This window comes from Typopeltis vanoorti, chromosome 6 (assembly GCF_054136105.1).
Source record: "Typopeltis vanoorti isolate ZY-2024b chromosome 6, IOZ_Tvanoo_1.0, whole genome shotgun sequence".
Lineage (NCBI taxonomy): Eukaryota > Metazoa > Arthropoda > Arachnida > Uropygi > Thelyphonidae > Typopeltis > Typopeltis vanoorti.
Window position 1 is genome coordinate 148,887,926 of NC_143554.1, and position 23,447 is coordinate 148,911,372.

Here is a 23,447-nt window from a genome sequence, read left to right on the forward strand (position 1 = left end):
CATTGGGATACTTGACTGCCCATTTCTTTTGAATAAGAGTTAAAATTTATTTCCTAAAGAAATTTGTATTTCTGATGGAGTTAATGTAAGATATGCATTGACAAAATCACCTTGTAATTGGAAAGAATTACCTGAGAGAGTTAAGAAACAGAATTCTTGGTTAATAAAATATAACCATCAGCTGAAGTGGGAAATTGGTTCACTATCTTTGGACAAACTAAGAAATTGTATGATAGAATCAACATGCAAATATCATTTATTACTTGCCAAAGGAAGAGAAAAATCAAAAACATTAACGAAGTTAATAGGGAGGCCTGTTCTTGATTTAAATGAAATTGGATGTTGAAAACAAGAAAACATAATGTGTACTTTTAAATGCTTTTGGAAACATAATGAAAGATTCTGTGCTTTTAGTAATTCTCAGAAGTATACGTATTGGATTCAAAGAAATAAATATACAACCCTTAATTTTAGTACAGTAATGAATTTCCAATGAACACCAAATGAAAAATTAACTTTCAGATGAGAGTCACATTGTCAAAAACCATATGATGGCAATTCCACAAGCATGGGAAGAACCTTTGATGTATTTTTCAGTTTATTTATTTATTTTCAGTATTGTTGGATTCATTAAATACAATTTGTATATAATATTTCATTCAAATAAAATCTGTAAATTTAAATGAACAAATTGGGTGTCGTTGATGTGTTATACAAATTTAAGAAAGACGATAATATATTTTCTTTTTTTTTTGACTCACTGAATTAAAAGTGTTATTTGTTCATGCAAGCCCTCAAATATTTCAAGAAACTGTCAACATGGAGGCAATAGGAATAATCGGGTATTGAAATAATAGCCAGAATTTTAGTGTAGAAGATTTCACCTGAAAAGTCACAATACTGTAAGAATTTGGCTATTTTATTTTACAGACCCATTTGTTAATTATATTACAGTCAAATAAAAGGTAACAGAAATTAACAAAGTATATATTACAGAGCTAATATTCATTTGAAATAATGAGAAATAACTATTTATTTGCTGTGCTGGTAAAAGAAATTTCTAAAAAAACAAAACTCACGGGCAAGTTCAAAAACCTTGTTTCTCGCAAATATCCATTACTTAAAATTACTAATGCTAAAGAAATAAAAAAATAAAAAAAATTCAGTTACAGAAATAGGTTAAGAGCAGAAGGAATTGCAGATAAAATTAGTTGTCAATATTGGATTTAAAAATTAAATGTAAACATTAATTTACTACACCAATAAATACCGACGGTAATGAAGAATGAATAATTTTAGGATATGCCATTGCAATCATGTCAAGGCTAAACATTAATCATATGTAAGTATTTGAGAAATATCCAAAGTTGAGAAAATGTTACCTTTTGAACAATACCCCAATTTATGGATGTGACTCCTGTCATCTTCATGAAAGACCCTTTGAAGAAAACTGCTCACTGGGGGATATTGCACAGGATGATAACATACCATCTGCGGTCTATAATCTAAAGGAAGAACTACTCATATATTTCAGGTTGCAGTATTTACAGAAATTTTGTTCTTTGTGGTTTTGTGTTTGTGTTGTGGTGTGGATATAAAATTCAACTATTTTGGAATAATTTTTTTTTTTTTGGAATATTTGTATTTAGAAGAGCAATTCTGGAAAGCTGTAAGTTATTTTAAATTATCATTAGAATTTCTAGAATACATAAAGAAAGTTTTGTAATCCATTTAACTGTCCGTTTATTTTAATTTATTTATTTAAAAATACCGTAGCACCATTCAATTAAATTATTCAGAACAGCATAGTACCAAGATGTTCTTATTCTGGAAAGAAATGTAAGTTAATTTTTTTTTTTTAAACATAACAATTGCTAATTGTAATTTCAATAATCTATGCTCGTATGTTTCGGTAAGCATAATTCTAACACTGAATAGTTTTTTTTTATAATAATAATCATAGGGTACACATTAGAGTATCAACATGGATACATTAGTGACTTTTCATGTCTAATGTGTGTGTGTGTGTGTGTGTGTGTGTGTGTGTGTGTGTGTGTGTGTGTGTGTGTGTGTGTGTGTGTGTGTGTGTGTGTGTGTGTGTGTGTGTGTGTGTGTGTGTGTGTGTGTGTGTGTGTGTGTGATTAAGGAGGACACCATTATAATTAAATTATTCAGAAAACTAATCACACCCGCCATCACGACATACTCTAAGAATTACCAACCCTTTAAGAGTAAAGAAATACCCCAAAATGTATTGGAAATTAGTACAACCATCTATAGAAGAGAAAAAAACTATATGTTTGAGTGACATAGCATATAATTAAATTATTCAGAAAACCTCGACACTGTGAATTTACAAACACATAATGTAACGATTGTTATCTCTAAATATCACCAAACACACCACGTGATGTCTCCGACAGACGAGCGCTCCAACGAAATTCCAAACATTCCAAAATCAATAACAACAAACATTCACGTCACGATTCCTTATCTTATCTTGATCTTGATCTAGTCAGTAGTGTCCCGCCAATCACAACACGATTCCTTATACACTAATATATCTCCCTTTCTGGGTAGAGCTATCAGGAGTAGTGTGGATGCTGTAGCTTTACAAGAGTACACTTGAATACACTGTCTGAATGTAAATAAGTGGGGATGTCAATTCAATGTCTCAAAGTGTAAGGTTTTGAAATTTGGGAAGCAGAGATGGGATGTAAAGTACACAATCGGTGCGAATATCTTGGAAAAGGTAGAGGAAATGAGAGATCCGAGTGATTGTAGACAAGGACCTAAAATTTCACGGACATGTTACTAAAATAGTGAAGACAACACAGCGGATAATGGGAATGATGTGGAGGACATTGACTTGTAGAAGTAAGGATGTTATGGTTCCTTTGTATAAGGCTTTGATCAGGCCACATATGGATTACTGTGCACAGATCTGGTCGCCTGGTTTTCAAAAAGATGAAATTGCATTGCAAAAAGTTCAGAGGCGATTGACTAAGGTGGTTTCTGGTCTCTGGAATGTAGAGTATGAAGACAGATTGACAAAATGCAATTTGCCGAAATTGGTGGATAGAAGGAGGAGGGTGGATATGATTGAGACATATAAGCTTTTGAGTGGTTATTACCAGATTAACGTCGGGGAGGTTTTGCACAGAATGGGTGAGGATAGGAGAACAACAGGTCATTCCTGGAAGCTGTATAAGGAGGGTGTGAGCAAGGGAGTGAGGAGCAGGTTTTTTGCATGGAGAGTGGTGAGTGATTGGAATGGTTTGCCCGAGAGTGTGGTGTGTGCAGAGACAGTGAATATATTTAAGGCACAGTATGATAAACTGTGTGTATAGCAGTGGACCTCCCACGATGAGTCTTTGATTCCATGGAGGTTTTTATAATAATAATAATAATTTTCCATTCAAAACAATAACATCACTTATTTACAACTAACAAATGACGTCACTTATCTACATATCATAACAACAAACAATCATGTCACGATTCCTTATCTTATCTTGATCTTCATCTGGTCAGAAGTGTCCACCAATCACGCCACGAATTCTTATCTCAACGATCACCCATAATATCATACGTGAACCAAAACACAAGAACTGAAGCCATTGACACATATACCCCCAGGGAAATTCCGAATATTCCATTCTCTATAACAACAAACATTCACGTCACGATTCCTTATCTTATCTTGATCTTCATCTGGTTCAAAGTGTACCACCAATCACAACACGAATCCTTATCTCTACCATCACCCATAATGCCATACGCGAACCAAAACACAACTGAAGCCATTGACACATATGCCCACAGGGAAATTCCTAACATTCCAATCTCATGACGTCACACACAATGACGTCCTCAACCAATCATGTCACGATTCCTTGTCTTATCTTGATCTGGTCAGAAGAGCCACCCATTCTACTCAGGCATTTACAGTCGTATGATATACATACTTAACCGTTCAATAGGAGAGCTCAACCCGCCCCTCCAAAGAAATAGGGAAGAAAGAGGGGAAGAAACCCATACGAATAAATAAATTATCAAGGCTATTTTAAAGACACATATGCACACTCACGCTCAACAAAGACTGAGAATCAAATGCCCTCATTAAGAATAACTGGCATATGAAGGATGACAGTGCAGCTGTCTGCAGTGATATTTTGTGAGTGCTGAGAACGGAAGGATAGGATCGTGTACCAAAATTTTTGTAGAGTTACACCATTAGTTCTATTATAGTTTACCTGGCCCTCGTGAGCCGCATGAAGGACACAACAATGTACATATAAATAAATATAAAGGCGACATATATAAAACATCTTCATACTTACATGCATCTCTTTTCTGCGAATACTCTGTTTGCAGGCAGGACACGCTTCGCGTGTTTCAGGACACTCTTTTTCTACGTGCGCTTGTAAATATTTCGCATTTACTTTAGCCTCACATTGTTCACACTTTACCAGAGAGAAGTGGCATCTAGTTTGGTGTTTCTGAGAAAATATAAATATATCAATCTACAACCAGCAATTGGATACTTTCAGAGACACTATCTTTCATTATTACATTTAACTATAGTCTATATATTATTTTTTCCATATCCTAAAGGTTTATTTTGCAATGTATATATAATATAAGTTATAAAAACGAGTTATAATATAATATAAAAGAGAGCACTAATTCTTGGAACCATTGCATTTGCTTCTGACCGAAGGATACCGTCTACATTCAGTAGAGTTATTCTTCCACATTGATTCTTTCTTTCACTTATAGCATAACGACAAAATTCCTTTGTGTTGATTTTAGGCTGTTCAGCCAATTTGATTCATATCGATTTAGTTTTCGTATGTACTCGTTATGTTTCTGGCCTACGCTTTATATACCTCATAAGCATCCATGTGAAATTTCAAATCATTCTATCAAGTAGTAATTTGTTTTACTCAGCTGTCTGAAGCAAAAGTATTGTCTGTATCCCTTCAAATGGATAAAATTTATCACGCGCTTATAAAATTCTTTGTAAAAGAAGGTTTCATGTCAAAAGAAATTCATTCCAAGTTCAGAAAGGTTTATGGGCTCTCTTCTCCTTCGTTTTCGACAATTAAGAAATGGGCTGCCGAGTTTAAACGTGGCCGTACCAGCCTTGAAGACGATCCACGTGAAGAAGTTAAAAAAAAACTGTAACAACACCAGAAATCATTGATCAAGTGCATGATATGATATTGGATGACCGGGGAGTCAAAGTGCGTGAAATTTCTGAGTCTATAGACATTTCAAAAGAACGTGTATGATATATTTTGCATGAAGAACTGCAAATGAAAAAGCTTTACGCAACACGGGTGCCGCGCTTGCTCACAGCAGATCAAAAATGCACTCGCATGAAAACATCTTAACAGTGCTTGGAGCGTTTTAACAACAATAAAACGGATTTTGTACGTCGATTTATTACTTTATTACTATGGATGACTCTTGTATTCATCATTCACCAAAACAGTGGACAGAATCCTGTTGTTCAGCGCCAAAGAAGAAAAAGTCAGTTTCATCAGTAGGGAAGGTCATGGCATCGGTGTTTTGGGATGCTAAAGGCATTTTGTTTATTATCTTGAAAAATGTAAAACAATAACCGGGGAATATTATTCCGATCTTTTAATCAGACCAGACGAAAAAATTCGTGAGAAAAGATCCGGCTTGCGGAAGGAAAATAATCATCTTTCATCATGACATCGCACTTGCCAAAAAGGTGTTTTGGCAGTGGAGAAATTAAGGGATCTGCACTACGAATTATTGAAACATCCACCCTAGTCCCCAGATTTGGCTCCTTCTGACTTCTATCTCTTCATGAAACTAAAACTCTTCTTTACTGATCAGTGTTTTTCTTCAAATCAAGAGGTGATTGCGGCTGTAGAGGGGTATTTTGCAGATCTTACTGAGAACCACTAGAGGGACGGGATAATGGCGCCGGAGCATCGCTGGAATAAATGTATTAATCTTAAGGGAGATTATGTTGAAAAATAGAAATAATTTTGAAATTATAAATTTGTTATGAATTGTTAGACCGAGAACTTTTCAGACCATGATCTTATTTCATAACTGCTCTCATTTTCCCGATATTCCTACTACGTCAATCCACTTCTTTTTACGAATCTCCTGCTTAATAAGATGGCGTACCCATTTCATCCGCACCTTATTTATTCGCCGAACTCTATGAACAGATTTCGATAGTACCTTATTTAATTACGTATATTCAAAGCTTCTCAAGCAGTTCTGATATCCGTCTCACTTACTAACTGATAGTGAGGGACTGAACATAATATCCTCCTGAGTTTTCATAATATCCATGTTTGTAGTTCAACATGTAGCTTTCCGAATTTGAACCTTCATGTACTTTGTTATTCCTCGAGTCAATGCGGCATGATAACTGCCAGCGATTGGACAAAACATCTACATTTTTAGCTTAGACAACTTCTGTTGTTACTATCAAATCTCATACTCTTGACCTCAAGTTCGTTCTTTTACATGCTGCTTGGGAAAGTATTCTAGCATCAGTGCAATAAATGTTCTTTCATTCTTAACATGAGTTTTATGCTACACAATTAATGTTTTCAGATAATGGAAGGCTATGAAAGGCATATAAAGAGACAGGTGGAGAATATTTGCATGATGAATATAATACTCAAGGTGGGGTAGCTACTAGTATAAGAATGAGAGAAAAATTAGAGTAGTAGAGGCTAGAATTGTGATGCATGAAGAATGGCAAGACAATTTCTCCACTATGTGGTCTGTGGGCAGGAGGGAAAATAATTGTAGATGGATTACATTACACTGCTGGATAGAAACGGTAGTCGACTAACCAAGGAAAATGATGACTTAATTGAGATGTATAATGATCTCTTTATTATGGTGTTCCATCCTGGTAAAGCAGACTTTATTCCTTTAAGGATAAAGAGGATTAAAGGTTTAGAAGTGAATGGAGGGAATATATTCGGAATTCTAAACTTTCTTATATATTAGTATGGCAAGGAATTACTAGATGGAATTTTGCCGCTCTTTAAGAGAATGCTCGTTAAGAAAATGGCACGGCCAGTTGCTCCTTAAGCAACTGACCGTGCCATTAACCTGGTGGTTTAATCAATCATTCTACGGAATACTAGAAAGAGGGTGCGATAGCGCCATTGCATGAGAATGATAGTAGAATTCAGCTATCTACAGCCCTCTTTGTATTTTTTCTGCAGTAAAATTAGTAAGAACTCGTATTCAGATTTGGCAGCTGGGACAATATCATTTATGCAGGACAGCATGGATTTGTTAAGGGATACTCTTGTGTTAGTAGTTTGGTTGCCTTTTATAATAGAGCAGGGGTCGGGAACCTTTTTGAACCAAAGAGCCATTCCACCAAAAGAATTAATTAAAACAAATTTTTGGAGCCGCAACTTCAATTCGATTTTTGCTTGTGACTCAAAGGTGCCGTTAGTTCATACTTAGGAAAATTTGTTTTTAATTCAGTACTTCCAGATATCAAATACTACTTTTATGTTTGAATATAAATTTTTATATGTTCAATAAATAAAATAACATTAAATTTGATTACATTTTTAATCACAAAACATTTTTAAGTAAGTAAAATACTGCAAAAATGTCAGAATTTGTATTGCAAAAAGAATTATTCCGAACAAAAATACAATATTATGTATTTTAATAGATATTTGATTGTTTTAATTTAAATTTCACTAATGAGACTTTTGATTTTGCATCTTCTCAGCCAACTTACTTAAATCCGGATTGTATGGCGTGCACTTTAATAGTAATTCGCTTTCAAACATTCATCAGTCCATTTGTTCTTGTACTTATTTTCTCTTCAATGTAATTCATTGAAAAGTAAAATTTTTCGCAATTGTACGGAAAAGAGTCAAAACTCCCAACGCAAGTCGCCTGGCAGTTAAACAGGGCCGCCCCTAGGAATTTTGTCGCCTCGTGAAGTAGCATATTTTGCCTCCCCTTCCCTCTTATTTTTCGTTTAGTTTATGCGAATTTTACTCCGCAAAAAACTTGTCTCCCCGTGCAAATGCACGTCCTACACCGTCGGTAGAGACGGCTCTGCATTTGAATAAATAGTTGGGAAAGAATTCCAACATTTAGATATAATTTCCTGTGGTGTTTCTTCCTCAGTTTCCTCATTTTTTTTTCAATTTGTGCTACTCTTTCCTGAAGTTTTTTACCCAGATGCTTTAATTCTGAATTTCCAGAAGCTCCATTTCTAGTTCTGCCATTGATATTCTGAAAAAGTTTCAATATTTATTAATTTTAAATTGCAATTTAACGGATGTAATATTAATTTTATCATCTCCTGATGTTTTTTAAAATCCTGAAATCTGCTAGTAAATGAATCTAAAATTACAGTAACCATTTCATCGAATATTTTGAAATCAACTTTTTCCAGTGCTATAGAAAGATATTGAAAATAAGCTGGATCCAGAAAGTGAACAATGAGGAAATCTCTAGACGGATACAACCAAAAGAAAACCTGATACAGAAAATAATTAAAAGGAAACTACGTCTCTTTGGCTATATATGTAGAATGAACGATGAGAGGAAAATAAAAATGCTGCTGTTTGGGATGATTGAAGGAAAGAACAAAAAATGAAGACCAAACAGGGAATGGGGTGATGACATCGTCAAATGGAGCGGAAACTCTATACACAAATCGAGTCGTCTTGCACAAAATAGAATGCAATGGAAGAATCATATCAAGATGGCATCAGACACCTTCGGGCGTTGGACCCATTGTTGTTGTTGATGATGATGATGATGATGATGTTAGTCGACTTCACACTATTAGCCGCAAAGCTGCATGAAACAGTGTTATTAATATTGTTCCTACTTATATCACTTTTTAAAAATTCTAACCGGATTTAAATCATCTGATATCATTACAAGTACCCTTCCTCTCCTATTCTTCTGTCCTTCCTGAAAATGCTATGCCCCTGTATACTCGAACTCAACACCGTACTGTGCATAACACTGAGAGCCAAATTTCACTAATGCAATAAATCTTAGGCAACACTGTATTCAGCATTGTTGCCTAAGATTGAAGTAAACAAACATAATCCATTTGTTCATGATGCTTCTGGCATTTGTGAATAGACAGTAAGTAACCTCCTGATATTTTCATACATTTCCATCTGCAATTTGATTGGCTTCGCTTGCCAAATTTCTCTGTCCTGTTCCCACACATACTCAGAAAGTTCGAAAACCAAAGATTGAAATCCAAAACCCATTGAAACATCGTTACCGTGTTTGCATTCCTTTGCTGTTTTTAATACATTCTCATCATTCTCATTCTGATCTAGTTTTCTTGAGTCACTATATATTAGGTCTCACCCCCAATAAACAATTTCTGAAGCTCTGTTGCTAGATATAATCAAATGCAGGACATTCCTCTTATACCAAATTTTCTACCATCAAACCCCCTCATACCACTTCTACTTAAACTGAGCAACAAATAATTTCATATCGCAGCTTTCAATCTTCTTCTTTTTCTTATCATTATTATTATTAAATGAGATTCCCAGGGAGTCAGGGACTTATACAGAGAGGCTACATACTACACACTCCATGATCATAATTATTCTTGAATTCCTTCACACTACTTGCACTCATAACATCCAATGACAATCCATTTCAATCACACACCACGAAGAGCGAAAAATTTAGCTCTCACCCCCTTCTTAGCAGCATCCATTCTCAGCTTCCCAGGATGCCTCTTGTCCTTTCCTCACCCTCCATAAATTGAAAACTTCCATCAACTGAAATCTTGTATGATCCTTTAAGACGTTTGTGGGTCTCAATCATATCACCCCTCTTTCTCCTGTTTGCTAGTGTCTGCAGTCTACAAATTCTCAATTTGTCTTTATAATAAGTATTCCTCAATCCTGATATAATTTTTAACATTCTCCTATGCACTGTTTCCACTATATAAAAATCACAACGGAAAGCAGGAGACCAGACCTGACCACAATAGTCCAAGTGAGATCTTATCAAGGATTTGTAAATAGGCAAAATGACTTCCTTATCTTTACATGTCAAAGTTTGTTTTATCATTGCCAATATTCTCTGATATTTACTAATTTATTACATTCCCTTACATTTATTAACATAAATGTAAAGTCGTGCACTTGAGTGGGATTCTCAATCACAGAATAACTCTATTTTCGTCAGCCCGTAATTCCAGCCTGTTCAAAACATTCTGCAGGTACTCATATCAGTAACACTCCTGATTGCCCTACCTATCTTTGCATTATCAGCAAATAGTTGTAATTCACATGTCAAATCCTTGCCAATGTCATTAATGTATAGATTGTATAACAATGGACCAAGGACTGATCCTTCATTTACACCACTTGTTACCTTCATTCTTGCAGATTCACATACCCCATACATACATAACACTTTTTGATATCTGTCGGTTAGCCATCCTCTTATTCATGCCAACAGCTTATAATCCAATCCCATATTCTTCCATTTATGCAACAGTATTCCATGCTGTATTCTGTCAAAACCTTAGCAAAATCCGAAAGTATTATGATGTAACCTTTGTAACTCACCGAGTACATTATTATAGAAGATGAGCAAGTTTCTAAAGCATGACCTTCCAAAGGTAAACCCATGTTGGAAAGTAAAGATTCTGTGAACATATTTCTGAATACGAGCTAACTTTTCCAAAATCTTATCCACCACTCTGAGATACTGACTGGTCTATAGTTGGATGCATCGGCCTTTGCTCCACCCTTGTGCAATGGGATTACCATATATTCTTTCTACTCACGTAAAAGCAAAGGCACTTTTCCACTTTGCACATAATATATATTTTAGAAATATGCTCCGGCGGGACCTCAAAATTGAACCCTTTATTAAGATGTCAAGTTGTGATTCTAAAAATTAAAAAATAACTCAGCATCGGGTAGGGTAGGTCTCGATTTTAAAATCTTCTCGCACGAAGCGTTAATTTTCTTGATATGCCTGTTTTGGAGGTTACATAAGTTTTGTTGAATGTAGCGTTGATCATAATATCTATACGAAACCATTGGTGAGCATCTATGCAATTAAATCAAGATACAATGAATCAACTTGGTTCAGTGCACACCTTGTAGTTTATATTTCTCACGTAATATAGTTAATGACGCTTTTCGATAGATCTGTTTTGCTCTTCTGGAACGATTTTCTAACATCATCCTTTTATATATGATATTCCTTTCACATAATCATTTTCTTATGAATCTCTTGCTGAATTAAATCACACGTCCATTTTACTCCTACTTTATTTATTCTTTGAACTCTAGGAGCAATTCTGATATCGCATCATTTAAGAATTTTGTAAACACTTGCCATACACTTTTGATATCCTTCCCATCCAAAAACTGATACCATGACACAGAACGCAGCATACCCCTCAGGTGGTCATAATTTCCTGCTTTGTAGTTCAAGATGTAACCTTTTCTGAATGGAACATTCATAAACTACCACTTCCCAGAGGCAGAATAGTTACGTCTTTAACTGAAACCCCCTCTGACATTTTAATCAGATTCTAATACACTTTGACTTCGAGTTCCTTCTGTCACATGCTCACAAGCATGTGAAAACATGTGATATAAGGATAAAAATTTGTGTTCATTCCAAAGTGCATTCAGCAGAAGATAAAATCATTTTTTGTTGCTAAAACCAATTAGGCCATAAATACTTTCGAATTACTTACGTTTCAATGCTAGGTAACTAACAGGAGACTTCACAGTAACCTGTAGAGAACTGACAGAGGTTTCTAAACGAGGGACAATTGCTATGATTACAAGTCTACCTAATGAATGTGGACCGTCTGGTAATGTGTGATTCGACCCACGCAATTTGTACTAGGCGGTCTAGCAGAAACTTAATGAGATAAAATTCATACAAAATCGTGTATTCAGCTAAAAGTTTGATACAAGGTGGTTGCCTTCAATATAATTCCCCTCCACACATACCCAGCAAGAAATGCACTGGTTCTAACGTTCCTTCCATGCGGTACGTATAACAGGATTAAAAGTTCCCTTCTGTCACTGCTTTTTGGATTTTTTTATACAGTCTCAAAATAGGTACCTTTCAGTTTGTTATTGAGCTTGGGAAAATCAAAAAGTCAGATGGAAAGAAGTCGGGCGAGTACGGTGGCTGTTCCAACACTGGAATACATTTTTCTTTTTTCTTTTTTTCCATTTTTGCATGGAATGAGAAGGCGCATTGTCGTGAAGCAAGATCTAATCATTTGCAGTCCCTACATGCATATCTAATATGAGTGTTTTCAACTGGTTAAGGATTTGCTTGTACTAAACTTGATTGACACTCGCAACAGGAGGTAATAATTCTCGCTGGATCAGGCTATGGTCCATCCAGGACCATGACATGATCCAAACTTTCAAAAAATATCTTGAGCCATTTAAACATTTTAGCACGTGACAGAGATCAATTACCCTACGACGGCATAATTTTATCGAACATTTCGATAGCACGATTTAACACAAAATTTAATCAAGAAAATGGAGATGTGTAATTTGCACAAAGTTGTTCAAGATTCCGCATCTCCATTTTCTTTACGAAAGCACCCAACATGCACTTCCTAAAAACACACTAACTCGACAGGTGTTTGCCCTGCTTACGAGAAAATGGTACTGCTACAAAGAGCGGAATTCACTCTAACATACTAGGCAATCGTGAGTTGAGCAATTCAGACAATTGTCGCGATAAAAAAAAGAAAAACAAAACTCATTACTTTCGTTGGTAGATCCCGTATGTACTGAATTAAACCATAATCACGTCATATGCTGGAACTGCTTTTCCCGATTGAAACTGATCCCAACTATTTTCGACACGCAACCAGATAGAACAGTCAAATCCAATTTGAGGAATAACCAGTTGAATAAATGCATATTAAACACTAATTACTGGTTTGACAGTTAGATTAAAAACAAAATGGTGGATCAGAGAAAGGAAACTATCTTTATTAGCATTCGATTCTGTATGATATGCATCAGGATAGCACTGTGAAAGAGAACTAATGCTTGGAAGGTACAAGGGGAATCTGGGAAAGTTCTGATAACACCTAGAACAAAAATGATATTAAAGCAACTGATATAACCACAAGTGAACATACTAGTAGCAGAGTTATGAATGTAACTGATGTTCTTATATTTTTATGTTCTTTCTTGTAACTTTATCAGTTGCTTTAATATCCTTTTTGTTCTAGGTGTTTATAAGAACTTTCCATACCCCCACCCTCTTCGTAATAATAACGTTTTACATAACTGAGTAAAACCCCAAATTTTATTTAATTTTTGTGACGTGTCTTATTTGATAATTTGACTTCAAATTAAACCGCAATGACATGTAAAGTGTTTCAACATATTAACAAATTATATCTTTATATATTAAACGTATGAAATAAAAAAAAAAACATCTGAATATAACTAAGCGGTATACTAACTTTGCCTTCTTTAATTTCACGAGCCGTTAGACAATATTCACATTCCTTTGGCATTTTGGAACATAGTTCTGCAAAATGTTGCTTCATATTAATTTGACATAACTCCGTCTTGCAGAATGGACACTCCATCACTTATTCAAGCAGTAAGGTGTTTCTTTGATTCATGAAATAATAAAAGAGCGTTATATATATATATATAAAATTATATTCTAAAATGACTTTCACTCTATCAATGAAAGGTCTAAAACAATTGAAAGCGCTTATACAAAAAGTGATTTCTAATATCATTAGTGGGAATAAATGCTATAAAATTCGTTTGTGCTACCATGCGTAGGATTAGGTATTTAGGAAGCCAGCTCTCAAGATCAGTTGTAGTATATTTCCGAGCTCTTTCAATCATTCAGTAATCAGAGTTGTGGTCACAATTTGAGGCGATAGAAACCAACCTCAACTGTTCTAGGAAAGCTGATTTTCTGCACAGTGCTAAAGATCTAATAAAAGCCAAGAATTATCCTTATGTTCAATATCTATACGCTTCAAAGGATATAATAAAATGCGACGGATTTGTTGAGTGGATAGCATCTCCACTCATAAACTGGCAAATTGTGGGCTCTCATACTGGAACATAATCATTTGAGTATGTCTTTAGGTGTGAGGTTATAACCTGTTATTGATGGCCTGTTGGCAAGGAAAAAGATTCGTCTCTGATCTCTAGAGCAACGGCTCCTGATTTTAAACCTTAACCAAAAAATAAAATAGTATTAACACGCTATACCTCCACAAATTTTTGTAATTTTGAGGCAAATGAAAATAAATAATTTTGTGTATGAAAATGAAACATAAAAAAGAATTGATTAACTCATTGCTATTCATTTCACTTTATCGGGACATTGTGTTATCCATTGTAATATTAAAAAAATTGGTAATTTGTGTAATGATCGTATAAAATTGCATCGTATAAGTAAATTTGAAATACGACACTAAGCTTCAGTGCTTGAATAATAAAATTTGGATCAAGATTTTTCAAGATACTTCAAAATTGTTTGTCTTTCCCAAATTCAACTTCATTTTTGGAAAAGGAATTTGAGGACTCATGCAGAAATACTCTAGAAATTAATTATCTTTTCCATTCTTAATTATAAATTAAAAATTACTAATGGTTGATGCCAGTTTAAATATTATGATAACATTGTTGCACTGTTAAACATTTTTTTTAAAAAAAAAGATGAAATATAAGGAAAATTATTATATTCAACATACTTTGAATAATTCTTAGAACCCGCACTAGATTTATTATATAGTCATCAAAATTAAAAGAAATTTTGATTACTGTTTGTTTTTAGAGATACTAATCAGCCATGAAAAATCAACTGGTATCGCTATAAATGATAAAATATGTTTTACCTTTATATATAGCTAAATATTGATCTCATTAAGAACACAGACTGGAGAAGTGTACTCAAGTTAGATGGTACAAAACATTATATGAAAACTTATTTACAGAGACAAACAAAAATTCAACAAACCGTTTTAAAAAATGAAAGCAAACGGACAAACCCTCTTGATAAATAACGATATATTAGAAGGCATCCTTCTCAACAACAGAACCAAAACTACCAGAAACTACTAAAACTACAATCCTTGTTTTTTCTTTTTCCTTCTGCTTTTCAATTATGTTCATTTATTTTATATTTAATTCTGCACCCAAAGTAACATAAAACTTAAAACATGAATCGCATGTCTTATGATTGAATCAGATAGATAAAAGTTTAATTTTACCTATCTGATTATCTTTACGTGAAATTATATCTGATTCAATTTTTTTTTGTTTCTTTCTCATTTTCCTGCGTATCCATCTTGTCCGTCTATTGATATACCAGAAAATATTAAAAAGGAAATTATACCATCTCTTTGTTACTGAAAAAAAAAAAACAATCTCATATTTGTAAATACATTCTGGTGAATAATCTGCAGAATATATAGAAAGAATAAAGTAAAGTAGATTTTCTACTAAAAACATAATTTAGCGAGAGAAAAAAAAAGAAACAAAGAATTTTCAGCATGCATTTTTGAATTTGCGACTAATTTTAAAAACTAAAAGACAGTAGAAATTAGTAATAAGAACTTTCGAGTTATTAGCCAAAGTTAGCCTGTAATAATGATTCAAAATTGAAACCACTTAGGCATATTCTGTTTTACAATAAAAACCCAATTTTTTATGATTCTTTCGAAAGTGACAGGAGACTTTACAATATATAATCGACGGCTTTGATTGAAACCAAAATGTGATTGTATGCCACATTGCCTTTTTTTAGAAAACAAATACTAAATTTCAATGAAATTCACATAAAGAGATTACTGGAATGAATATGGACGAACAAAATTATATTTTATTTATTCATATAATATGTAACATATTCAATAAATATATATTAAGTTTAGTTATAAATATGTAAAATTTACAATAATTTCAGCATATTTCAATTTCGATGTTTGATGCATGCAATTTTAAATTAGAAATCATTAAATGCCTATATTTTAGAAAGTTTCTGTATCGGTACCAATTACTGGAGGAAGTTACAACGCGTTTATGATTACTGTTTTTTCTCTACGTATTCAAATATTCAAACAACTTCCAAACGAATGTACTTACCGCAACGAAACAACTCTGTGAAAGCACTACTTTCAGAATACTTCACGTTATATTGCAAATTTTACCACAAGAGTGCCACCTTTTGAACCTTATCTTTAAAAGTATTGTATTAAGCTGATGATTGTCGAATAGATATTAAGGTGGCAATGCCTGAAATACTAAGATACGTTAACTGATAATCAATGACGCATAGATTGATTTAGATTAGAAGGGCAAATAAAATCTATCAGACATGTGCACTTAAAAAACCTTGATAAAGATTAAGAGAGATCTGCGATATAATTTTATTGAATGTGTCATTTAAGAATTAAATTAGTTGCATAATTAATTTTTTTTTGCTATTTGCGAATGTCCGCGCGGTTAGTCTAGTAGCTTTGTGCTTCGCAATCATATGCCTGGGGAAGGAGTGTCCTAGTTCGATTCCCATCCGTGACGTGAGGAACTGAAGGATCTTCATCAGCCATAGCCAAGTTAGCCGGTCTTCGCGTGCACAAAAACAAGAGTGGCGAACCGGTTGCATTAATACACTAGTAATCCCTCATTAGGAGGGAATTCAACCCGTCCTAGGCGGATGAGAAGGATAGGATAGGATAGGATTTGCGAATGGCCATAATGCACACCGTAAAGCGTCCATGGCTCAGTTGATATAAACGAGCCCTTTGGTGAAAAAAAAACCCTGGTGCGAGTTCCGTCTATGATGTGAGAAACCATTATCAGGTGTTTTCAATTCAAATGGTGAGTAATGCGATCTCTTAAAGCGGCGGAGGTTTTTCTTCCAGAAACTACTGCAGAAACGAGGGTTTTTTCTTTCCTCAACCAGGAGAACAAACGCAGTTGACATACATACAAAAATTTGTAACCAAGAGTTTCATAAGATCTTGCCGTACTGGTCGGATGGGACTCATGACTCATGGCCGTTGTATCATAATACACTAATTAATTAATAGTTCACTCTAAATGCAATAGGTACAAACATTCTGTAACCGAAGCCACTTTAAACCAATACACAAATATTCTGAGCTGCGTTCTGTACTCCATGTTTCATTTAATTTATTTATTTCTCAGAATCCACAAAAGAAAGACTGCACATTAAACCCCGTTTAGAAGAATGGTCGCAATAAAAGTTACACAATCACGGAAGAGGCAAGAAAATTTTATCAGTTCAATATCAAACAACGTAATTAATTATTACATTTACCCTTTACCAAGGGTTGGCTATCCGCGGTTTCAATTATCCGTGGTCATCCCCGTTCCGAAAATATTAAATGCAAAATTCCAGAACTGAAACAATTGCTAATGACATAGACAAAGTGCATATTAGATCACATTATTTCAAAGTCGAATGTTTGTAGAAACTATGAAAGTTTCGTAAGATGACCCGAGAGCTTACGAGAATACAATTCTCGGCATCCCCGAGTTACCTCAGCTACTTAAATCAAGTGGTGCAAGATAAGGCAACTCGGGATGCCAAGGATTGTATTCTCGGTTGTATTGTAACTACGAAACTTTCATAACTTCTACATACATTCTGGTTTGAAATAATGTTAGCTCTAATATCCGCTTTGCCGATGTAATTTTATATCACTGAAATGGACTCTTTCTTTTAGTAATAGACAATTCATATGTTTTAAATTGCGTGCAATTCTGAGTAATTCTCGGTTATCAGACTGACTGTAGCGGTATCGAAGTGCTTGTGTTCAAGTAACCCTTATTTTATGTAATAATGTCTTCAAAGCGCAAGAGTAGCGAAGCTGGCAATTCGAATATGCCAAACAGAAGTCGTAAAGTGCTTACTTTTAAGTGGAAAAGGTGAAAGTTCTCAACTTCGTAAAATAATAAATAAATAATAACAAAAAAAAAGTATGCAGAGGTTGATAAGATTCCATTCACATTCAGATAACTTTTATTACAGTATGTTGTTATAATTGTTCTATTTTTAATTTATTATTGTAGTTATTGTTATTAATCTCATACTGTGCCTAATTTATAAATTGAACTTTATCATACATATCGGAGAGAATGAATGACTAATATTTCGTTTTTTTTTTTTTGATAAAATTTATTTTAAACTAAGTTATACCAACTAGTTTCACCAACCTGTGGCTGCTAGCTTCATGAGGTTAAGATATATATATATATATATATATATATATATATAAAGAAGTAAGAACATTTAAACGCTAAAACTGTTTACACTAAAACCATAAAATGAACCGAACACAATTGCATTTACATCACACGCATAGCGCGTGTATGATCTACTAGTTCTTATGTAGGAACGTTCTGTACTTGGCAGCAAAATTTAATTCTAGCATGGTGAAAGATCTCATGAAGGTCCTCCAGATCTCGAGCAGAATCAATCATTGGTTTCTATTTAGGTTTTGTTCTGAACGGAGAACTGTTGTGGCTTCTTTTCTGATTCGGAAGCAGAAGTTCTCCTCTAAGTAGGACATTGAGCTTTTATCGCATTCTATATGGTTAGTCCTAGCAAAATGAAAGACTAACCACGATTTGTCTTCTCTATTATTATTGACGTCTCCTATGTGCTCCTTTTTCCTGATTTCAAAACTTCTTGAAGTCTGGCCAATATAGTTCAAGCCGCATGAGCAGGGGATGTTGTAATCTCCGGCATATTTAGAAAATGGATGACTGTCTTTCGGAGATCGTAAAAATTGGCGAATGGTCTGTGCAGGTTTAAACGCCACTCGTGTTCCATGTAGCTTGAGGAGTGTAGCAATTTTATTGGAATCTGTCCCAGTATATGGAATCACGACAGTGGAATTATAATGTATATCTTCAGGCTGTGTTTGTGGGGCGGTCACAGAAAAGTATCTTGTGGATCAATTTTCTAGGATAACCATTGTTTATAAGGTTATTTGATATCAGGGATAGTTCATCTTTGAGGTCCTTATCATCTGTCGTAAGGAGAGAGGCTCTATTTTTTAGCATGTGTACAATGATAAATTTTTGAGAAATATGGTGTGAAGAAGTGAAGTGCAAGTATCTACCTGTATTGGTAGGTTTGCGATAAAGTGTACGGCTGATACGTCTATCTATTCGTTTCTTGATTAAAATATCCAGAAATGGTGATTTCTTATCTTTCTCGATTTCTATAGTGAATTTAATTTTTTGATGCCAAGAGTTGATCTTGTTTATGGAAATCGAACAGATCCTTTTCCATATTTCTCCAAACAATAAAAATATCATCAACGTATCTCCACCAAACTGTGGGTTTAAGGCCTAGTTGAGATAAAATTTTACTTTCAAATTTCTCCATAAAGAGATCCGCACAAGGTGGTGAACGAGGGCTTCCCATTGCAAGACCTGTTAATTGCTGATAAATAGTTTTATTCCAAGGAAAAAGTTAGATGTTAAACAATGATGGAACAAAGAAGTGATGTCTTGAGGGAATAAGCTTCCTAAAATGTCGATCACTTCTTCTACTGGAATGATGGGGAATAAACATGTAACATCCAGGTTTGCTAGAGGATCTGTACTGAAGATGCAGATGGTTTTTAATTTCTCCACGAAATGTTGTGAATTTCGTGTACAAGTATCTGAATTGCGGATGTGTGCTTTGAGGAGACCTGCAAGGTATTTAGATAATAAATAGGTAGTTGAATTAATACCATCAACAATGGGACGTAAAGGTATAAGGCAAATCGGGGTTAGTCTTTCATTTTGCTAGGACTAACCATATTATAGAATGCGATAAAAGCTCAATACCCTACTTAGAGGAGGACTTCTGCTCCCGAATCAGAAAAGAAGCCGCAACAGTTCTCCGTTCAGAACAAAAGCAAAATAGAAACCAAGGTTGATTCTGCCCGAGATCTGGAAGACCCTCATTAGATCTTTCGACATGCCAAAATTTAATTTTGCTGCCAACTACAGAAGGTTCCTACATAGCAACTAGTAACTAGTAGATCATACACGCGCTATGCGTGTGATGTACGCGTTCTTCTATATATATATATATATATATATATATATATATATATATATATATATTGTATATTGGCGAAACTAGATAAATTTTATCAAAAAAAAAAAAAAACCCGAAATAATAGTCATTCATTCTCTCTTATAGTTCTTGTGGTCAAAAATAACTGTATTATCTTTATCTTAGATATGTATGTATAGAGACGGTTTGGTACTATCTGCGGTTTCAGTCAATTGCAAATAGAGTTGTCCCCGTTTAACCTCTTTATCCAATAAAGGGGGACTATTGCATTTGCAATTGGCAAACTTCCATTATTAAACAACTGAGTATAAAAAAGTACATAAATTATGAATAATATTTTTGCACCAGCAATACTATGCAATGATGTTGTTGGTAATTTTTATTGAAAAAGTGAAGGTAACATAGATGTGTTTCGGCATTGTTCACATAAATCCCATGGAGATTCCCTTAGACAAACTCTTTTCATAAAGAACACTGTAAATTCAAAATGCTACTGTTTATAGGGAGGTGGGATGGAGGGAAAGGCAATCTAGTCTAATCAGCATAAAGCGATATTGAATATGATACTTCCATAGATACAATCATATCCTCTCAGCAACAGCCATTATCTGTGATATTTATACATATTTCAGGTTATCTTGGAAGTATCAGAATAAGCTACATTTACGTTTTTTCTTACCATTCGTACAATAGGTTTACGCTGCATAAAATAGTTCCTCAATTTTTTTTGCAGTGATATCGTGGGTACTTTGTATATAATTATTTTACTACTTCCTTACTTGTCGATGCTAAAATTATATATTTCTTACCATTAAATTGTTACAGAGAACGAACTTATTTTTGGAAAATGCAATTATCTATCATGTGGTCTGCCATGTTTAGAGTAAAGTCGTCGGAGGCCACTTCATAGATAACTAGTATGGGTGGATAGATATCCACTCATAATAGTCGTTTACGCGTGAGTGTAGTGATGAGTGATTTATGAGTTTTCCTCTCCTGCTGTATGAGTTCCTATATACAGTATCTTCAATTTCGACGCCATAATTCCTTCTTCGCCATCTGCACTCCTCACCTGCGGCTATCGCTGGCGAAGGATTACCTGCCATGACTCCGCACATTCCTGTACTACCACGGACTCAGCAAAACAAAGACCCCTACGATTTCGGATCAGGAAAGAAGAGCAAAGTTCACTAGAGCTATGGACTTGGAAAACAGGTCAGTCAATTCAGAATCCTATGCTAAAATCGTATCAAATGGAAATATTCTATCGTCTCCCAAAACACAGATTTTATTTATTTATTTTTATTTTATTGTAAACATAACAATCTATGTACAGGATTAACCGGTTTTTGGTTTTCTGCAGTCAGGCAGAGAGGTTACATACTCATACTCTTGTTGGGGTATGTTACATCGAAATATCAGTTATAAGGTGGATTACATTTTTTTTTAAATTTAAGCCATTAACAGTTATTTTGACATGATACTGTATAAGAACATAAAATCTGACATGTATTTGGAAGAACATAACAGTTACTATAGGACAATATTATCCATTTACATGAGAGTGATAGCTGCTTAATTTTCGCACTGTTAAGCACAAAACTCTTTCTTCCCCCTTTATTTGGGGGAGGAATGATGTCACTTCTATGTTGGAAAGTGGACTATGATGCAGTCGCCCTGCTCAGCCAGGAGTTGATTCCGTGGATTCCAGGCTTGGTGGAAAAAATCTAAGGTGTTGTTTTGCCTGTGGTGGTGATGCTCTTGTATGATCCGACTTTTCACCTTTTGTTTGAAGGCTGCAAGGATTTGGTCAGCTTCCTCTCTCTGTGAAGTCGCTGTGCTGTCTGGTGTTGTATGTCTGAGGTGGAAGCTGTATATTATCGCTTTCGCAGTAATGAAAAGTTAATTGCCGAATGAATGATTATTTGACTTTTCATGGACGAGACTGAAATACCCCTCTTCTGTATGAAGATTACCAAAGGTGAGACCTGTTGTTTCCCGAGACAAACTGATTAATTGGATGTTGAGTGGGCATTCCAAGTAGATATGCCGGACTGTTCCTGATCGGTACCATAACAGACAATTAACTGAGACAACAGTAAAATTTTAGTAATATATTTGGAGTGGGTAATACATTGTGCCACATTCTCCACAGAATATCTGCATCGGGTTTGCTGGCTCTTGTGCGATATGGGAGGTCCCACTGAATTAGTGTTTGGTGGGATGATGCAGGATTTTCCAATAAATCTCTTTGGTTCGACTGTTGTGTTAAAGTGCTGTACATTTTGTTTGTGTTGCTGGGTGTATGTTTCTGCCATGGATTATTAGTTTTTATCAGAAATATAAGCACCGGGTTAGGAAGGCTACGTCCTTCTTCCGTTATGCTCTCAGGCATAGCGGCTTGAAAAGCTGCCTTCACAGTATGTATCAGCTCAGCCTGATTCCCGTGTTCCAGGTTTTCGAGCGATTTACGAAAGCGCAGGGTGAGGCTCGGAGAAAGAATGTCACCTAAGATCGTCACCCTCGCCAGCTCCATGGAGGAAAGAAAATCTCTTTCGGTGTGATCCGATTTCTTACCATCGTGTTGTAGAAGATGGGTTCCATGAGGATTTCAGGACGGGATGCTGTCTTCACTGTGTGCTGGAGTTTAGCTTCTTCCATCTTCGAAGGGCATCTTTGTAGAAGTTTGTTAATTCATTGGCACGTGCGCTGTTGTCATTCTTAAGACTGTGGAGACACACACACACACACACACACACACACACACACACACACACACACACACACACACACACACACACACACACACACACACACACACAGAGAGAGAGAGAGAGAGAGAGAGAGAGAGACCTCTAGTGGCAGAAGTGAAAATATATTCAGTGGTGCATTTGTGTGCTATATCCTGTTGTAGGGTATTAAGGAGAAATCTGGTGCGGAACGTTGTTATCCTGTTATCAATGGAGGTCAAGTTTTGTCCTCGATCTTTGAGAGAAGTACACAGCTTGAGTAAGTTTGTTTTGTTCCATATGAATCGATAGATGGTCGACTTTATTTGTTTGATGAATTGCACTGGTAGCATGAGAATCCTTAGTGCATGCCAAAGGACAGTGGTGACTGTTTGGTTAACAATTATTGTTCTTTCTCTTGTTGAGGCAGAGGCTCTAATCATAAAACACTAAATAAAAACTTTTATTTAGTGTTTCCCAGTTCTTATCCACATAAGAATCGCGTTTCTTAGGCAAATCCCCAGGTATTTGTTTCCCTCTGTGGACCAGTGACCAGACATTGGGGAATCGGTTTAGTTTTTCCATTTGCCACAC

General features: G+C 35.0%; 2 protein-coding genes across 2 annotated transcripts in view; both read right to left on the reverse strand.

The window, feature by feature from the left end:
• LOC150106079 (uncharacterized) overlaps window positions 1–13,611 on the reverse strand; it is a 31,896-nt gene extending 18,285 nt beyond the window's left edge. The window contains exons 1-2 of the mRNA XM_090393910.1: window positions 13,511–13,611; window positions 4,344–4,502 (exon numbers count right to left, since the gene is read on the reverse strand). Of these exons, the coding sequence (XP_090250036.1) occupies window positions 4,344–4,502; window positions 13,511–13,597 (246 nt within the window). The 5' untranslated portion in view covers window positions 13,598–13,611. The remainder of the gene's footprint in view (window positions 1–4,343; window positions 4,503–13,510) is intronic.
• Window positions 1–23,447, reverse strand: part of LOC150106077 (uncharacterized) — a 103,958-nt gene that overhangs the window by 64,429 nt on the left and 16,082 nt on the right. The gene's annotated exons all lie outside the window — the stretch shown is intronic.